This window comes from Nerophis lumbriciformis, linkage group LG26 (genome assembly GCF_033978685.3).
Source record: "Nerophis lumbriciformis linkage group LG26, RoL_Nlum_v2.1, whole genome shotgun sequence".
Classification (NCBI taxonomy): Eukaryota; Metazoa; Chordata; class Actinopteri; order Syngnathiformes; family Syngnathidae; genus Nerophis; species Nerophis lumbriciformis.
This window is the reverse complement of record NC_084573.2, coordinates 37,904,001-37,910,000: the sequence shown is the minus strand read 5'-3', so window position 1 is coordinate 37,910,000 and position 6,000 is coordinate 37,904,001. Positions and strand designations below refer to the sequence as shown.

At 45.4% G+C, this 6,000-nt stretch overlaps 2 protein-coding genes across 2 annotated transcripts in view; both read left to right on the top strand.

Annotated features, from left to right (window-relative positions):
• sdsl (serine dehydratase-like) overlaps window positions 1–6,000 on the top strand; it is a 78,871-nt gene that overhangs the window by 35,634 nt on the left and 37,237 nt on the right. The gene's annotated exons all lie outside the window — the stretch shown is intronic.
• The window catches only part of syt14a (synaptotagmin XIVa), a 115,377-nt gene continuing 114,270 nt past the window's right edge, over window positions 4,894–6,000 (top strand). Inside the window, exon 1 of the mRNA XM_061986941.2 lies at window positions 4,894–4,949. Within this exon, the coding sequence (XP_061842925.1) occupies window positions 4,937–4,949 (13 nt within the window). The 5' untranslated portion in view covers window positions 4,894–4,936. The remainder of the gene's footprint in view (window positions 4,950–6,000) is intronic.

Sequence of the window (6,000 nt, the reverse complement as noted above, 5' to 3'; positions counted from 1 at the left end):
TATTCAGGTGTACTGGAGAGGAGGCTACGCCGGATAGTCGAACCTCGGATTCAGGAGGAACAGTGTGGTTTTCGTCCTGGTCGTGGAACTGTGGACCAGCTCTATACTCTCGGCAGGGTCCTTGAGGGTGCATGGGAGTTTGCCCAACCAGTCTACATGTGCTTTGTGGACTTGGAGAAGGCATTCGACCGTGTCCCTCGGGAAGTCCTGTGGGGAGTGCTCAGAGAGTATGGGGTTTCGGACTGTCTGATTGTGGCGGTCCGCTCCCTGTATGATCAGTGTCAGAGCTTGGTTCGCATTGCCGGCAGTAAGTCGGACACGTTTCCGGTGAGGGTTGGACTCCGCCAAGGCTGCCCTTTGTCACCGATTCTGTTCATAACTTTTATGGACAGAATTTCTAGGCGCAGTCAAGGCGTTGAGGGGATCCGGTTTGGTGGCTGCAGGATTAGGTCTCTGCTTTTTGCAGATGATTTGGTCCTGATGGCTTCATCTGGCCAGGATCTTCAGCTCTCACTGGATCGGTTCGCAGCTGAGTGTGAAGCGACTGGGATGAGAATCAGCACCTCCAAGTCCGAGTCCATGGTTCTCGCCCGGAAAAGGGTGGAGTGCCATCTCCGGGTTGGGGAGGAGATCTTGCCCCAAGTGGAGGAGTTCAAGTACCTCGGAGTCTTGTTCACGAGTGAGGGAAGAGTGGATCGTGAGATCGACAGGCGGATCGGTGCGGCGTCTTCAGTAATGCGGACGCTGTATCGATCCGTTGTGGTGAAGAAGGAGCTGAGCCGGAAGGCAAAGCTCTCAATTTACCGGTCGATCTACGTTCCCATCCTCACCTATGGTCATGAGCTTTGGGTTATGACCGAAAGGACAAGATCACGGGTACAAGCGGCCGAAATGAGTTTCCTCCGCCGGGTGGCGGGGCTCTCCCTTAGAGATAGGGTGAGAAGCTCTGTCATCCGGGGGGAGCTCAAAGTAAAGCCGCTGCTCCTCCGCATCGAGAGGAGCCAGATGAGGTGGTTCGGTCATCTGGTCAGGATGCCACCTGAGCGCCTCCCTAAGGAGGTGTTTAGGGCATGTCCGACCGGTAGGAGGCCACGGGGAAGACCCAGGACACGTTGGGAAGACTATGTCTCCCGGCTGGCCTGGGAACGCCTCGGGATCCCCCGGGAGGAGCTGGACGAAGTGGCTGGGGAGAGGGAAGTCTGGGCTTCCCTGCTTAGGCTGCTGCCCCCGCGACCCGACCTCGGATAAGCGGAAGAAGATGGATGGATGGATGGATGAATTGTCAACGGAGTTCTTCACGTTGACAATTTAATTATTATTTTATAAACGACCAATTTAATAATGATCTTATAAACGACTATTTTCAATTATTTTATAAACGACCAATTTTAATTATTATTTTATGAATGACCATTTTAATTATTATTTTATAAACGACCCTTTTCAATTATTATCTTATAAACGACCATTTGAATTATTATTTTATAAACAACCATTTTTTATTATTTTATAAACGACCAATTTTAATTATTATTTTATAAACGACCATTTTAATTATTATTTTATAAACGACCATTTTAATTATTTTATAAACAACCATTTTTTATTATTATTTTATAAACGACCAATTTTAATTATTATTTTATAAACGACCATTTTAATTATTATTTTATAAACGACCATTTTAATTATTTTATAAACAACCATTTTTTATTATTTTATACACGACCAATTTTAATTATTATTTTATAAACGACCATTTTAATTATTATTTTATAAACGCCCATTTTTAATTATTATCTTATAAACGACCATTTTAATTATTATTTTATAAACAACCATTTTTTATTATTATTTTATAAACGACCAATTTTAATTATTATTTTATAAACGACAATTTTAATTATTATTTTATAAATGACCATTTTAATTATTATTTTATAAACGGCCATTTTTTATTATTATCTTATAGACTACCATTTTAATTATTATTTTATAAACAACCATTTTTAATTATTATTTTATAAACGATCAATTTTAATTATTATTTTATAAACAACCATTTTAATTATTTTATAAACAACCATTTTAATTATTATTTTATAAACGGCCATTTTTAATTATTATCTTATAAACGACCATTTTAATTATTATTTTATAAACAACCATTTTTTATTATTATTTTATAAACGACCAATTTTAATTATTATTTTATAAACGACCATTTTAATTATTATTTTATAAACAACCATTTTTTATTTTATTTTATAAACGACCATTTTTAATTATTATTTTATAAACGGCCATTTTTAATCTGAACCCGAGTGGTGTTTTGTTATTGGACTTTTGTGCTCATCACAGATTGTCCATAACAAACACCATGTTCAAACATAAGGGTGTCCATATGTGCACTTGGCACCAGGACACCCTAGACCGCAGTTCCATGATCGACTTTGTAGTTGTGTCATCGGATTTGCGGCCTCATGTTTTGGACACTCGGGTGAAGAGAGGGGCGGAACTTTCTACCGATCACCACCTGGTGGTGAATTGGCTGCGATGGTGGGGGAGGATGCCGGACAGACCTGGCAGGCCCAAACGCATTGTGAGGGTCTGCTGGCAGAGTCTCCTGTCAGAGAGAGTTTCAATTCCCACCTCCGGAAGAACTTTGAACATGTCACGAGGGAGGTGCTGGACATTGAGTTCAAGTGGACCATGTTCCGCACCTCTATTGTCGAGGCGGCTGATTGGAGCTGTGGCCGCAAGGTGGTTGGTGCCTGTCGTGGCGGTAATCCTAGAACCCGTTGGTGGACACCGGCGGTGAGGGATGCCGTCAAGCTGAAGAAGGAGTTCTATCGGGTTCTTTTGGCTCATAGGACTCCGGAGGCAGCGGACAGGTACGGACAGGCCAAGCGGTATACGGCTTCAGCGGTCGCAGAGACAACAACTCGGACATGGGAGGAGTTCGGGGAAGCCATGGAAAACGACTTCTGGATGGCTTCAAAGTGATTCTGGACCACCATCCGCCGCCTCAGGAAGGGGAAGCAGTGCACTGTCAACATCGTGGTGCCGATGGTGTTCTGCTGACCTCGACTGTGGCTGTTGTGGATCTGTGGAGGGAATACTTCGAAGACCTCCTCAATCCTACCAACACGTCTTCCTATGAGGAAGCAGTGCCTGGGGAGTCTGTGGTGGGCTCTCCTATTTCTGGGGCAGAGGTTGCTGAGGTAGTTAAAAAGCTCCTTGGTGGCAAGGCCCCGGGGGGTGGATGAGACCCGCTCGGAGTTCTTTAAGGCTCTGGATGCTGTGGGGCTGTCTTGGTTGACAAGACTCTGCAGCATCGCGTGGACATCGGGGGCGGTACCTCTGGATTGGCAGACCGGGGGTGGTGGTTCCTCTCTTTAAGAAGGGGAACCGGAGGGTGTGTTCCAACTATTGTGGGATCACACTCCTCAGCCTTCCTGGTAAGGTCTATTCAGGTGTACTGGAGAGGGGGCTACGCCGGATACTCAAACCTCGGATTTTGGAGGAACATTGTGGTTTTCGTCCTGGTTGTGGAACTGTGGACCAGCTCTATACTCCGGGCAGGGTCCTTGAGGGTGCATGGGAGTTTGCCCAACCAGTCTACATGTGCTTTGTGGACTTGGAGAAGACATTTGACCGTGTCCCTAGGGAAGTCCTGTGGGGAGTGCTCAGAGAGTATGGGGTATCGTACTGTCTGATTGTGGCGGTCCGCCCCCTGTATGATCAGTGTCAGAGCTTGGTCCGCATTGCCGGCAGTAAGTCGGACACGTTTCCAGTGAGGGTTGGACTCCACCAAGGCTGCCCTTTGTCACCGATTCTGTTCATAACTTTTATGGACATCAGGAGTCAAGGCGTTGAGGGGATCCGGTTTGGTGGCTGCAGGATTAGGTCTCTGCTTTTTGCAGATGATGTGGTCCTGATGGCTTCATCTGGCCAGGATCTTCAGCTCTCACTGGATCGGTTCGCAGCCGAGTGTGGAGCGACTGGGATGAGAATCAGCACCTCCAAGTCCGAGTCCATGGTTCTCGCCCGGAAAAGGGTGGAGTGCCATCTCCGGGTTGGGAAGGAGACCCTGCCCCAAGTGGAGGAGTTCAAGTACCTCGGAGTCTTGTTCACGAGTGGGGGAAGAGTGGATTGTGAGATCGACAGGTGGATAGGTGCGGCATCTTCAGTAACACGGACGCTGTATCGATCTGTTGTGGTGAAGAAGGAGCTCAGCCGGAAGGCAAAGCTCTCAATTTACCGGTCGATCTACGTTCCCATCCTCACCTATGGTCATGAGCTTTGGGTTATGACCGAAAGGACAAGATCACGGGTACAAGCGGCCGAAATGAGTTTCCTCCGCCGGGTGGCGGGTCTCTCCCTTAGAGATAGGGTGAGAAGCTCTGCCACCCGGGAGGGGCTCAAAGTAAAGCCGCTGCTCCTCCACATGGAGAGGAGCCAGATGAGGTGGTTCGGGCATCTGGTCAGGATGCCACCCGAACGCCTCCCTAGGGAGGTGTTTAGGGAACGTCCAACCGGTAGGAGGCCACGGGGAAGACCCAGGACACGTTGGGAAGACTATGTCTCCCGGCTGGCCTGGGAACGCCTCAGGGTCCCACAGGAGGAGCTGGACGAAGTGGCTGGGGAGAGGGAAGTCTGGGCTTCCCTGCTTAGGCTGCTGCCCCCGCGACCCGACCTCGGATAAGTGGAAGAAGATGGCATTTTTAATTATTATTTTATAAACGACCATTTTTAATTATTATTTTATAAACAACCATTTTAATTATTATTTTATAAACGACCATTTTAATTATTATTTTATCATCAATGTATGGAAGCCCCCTCTGACCCCCCCGCTCTGACTTGCAGTGGTCCACCCCTCCCTCCCCCCCTTCTTCCCCACACGCGGTGGTAGGATCCAAACACAAACAACATGGCGGCTGATGGTAAGTCGGCTCTCTCTTCCTTTACGTTTACATTCCACTCCCGTGACAATGACGCGAGTGTGTGTGGACATTGTTGTGTTGGAGCGGTGTTTAAATTGTCACGTTTGAAGGCGGTAGAAGTTCTATTTTCGCTCATTTAGTGTGAGATTGTGAGTGACTTAGTTGGTGCTGAAGGAGACAGTTCACAGTTCCTCTTTGACTTGAAAACACTCATGTTGTTTATTTTAATATTTGTATGTTTGTCACTAAAACTGTTGTTTATTTTATATAATATAGTAAATATATATATATATATATATATATATATATATATATATATATATATATATATATATGTGTGCGTGTGTGTGTGTACACATGTACAGTATATGTGGACTGCAATATGATGGCAGTCACACATAAGAGATACGTGTGGACTGCAATATGATGGCAGTCACACATAAGAGATACGTGTAGACTGTAATATGATGGCAGTCACACATAATAAGATACGTGTAGACTGCAATATGATGGCAGTCACACATGAGAGATATGTGTAGACTGTAATATGATGGCAGTCACACATAATAAGATACGTGTAGACTGCAATATGATGGCAGTCACACGTAAGAGATACGTGTAGACTGCAATATGATGGCAGTCACACATACGAGATACGTGTAGACTGCAATATGATGGCAGTCACACATAAGAGATACGTGTAGACTGCAATATGATGGCAGTCACACATAAGAGATATGTGTAGACTGCAATATGATGGCAGTCACACGTAAGAGATACGTGTAGACTGCAATATGATGGCAGTCACACATAAGAGATACGTGTAGACTGTAATATGATGGCAGTCACACATAAGAGATACGTGTAGACTGCAATATGATGGCAGTCACACATAAGAGATGCGTGTAGACTGCAATATGATGGCAGTCACACATAAGAGATACTTGTAAACTGCAATAATATGGCAGTCACACATAAGAGATACGTGTAGACTGCAATATGATGGCAGTCACACATAATAAGATACGTGCAGACTGCAATATGATGGCAG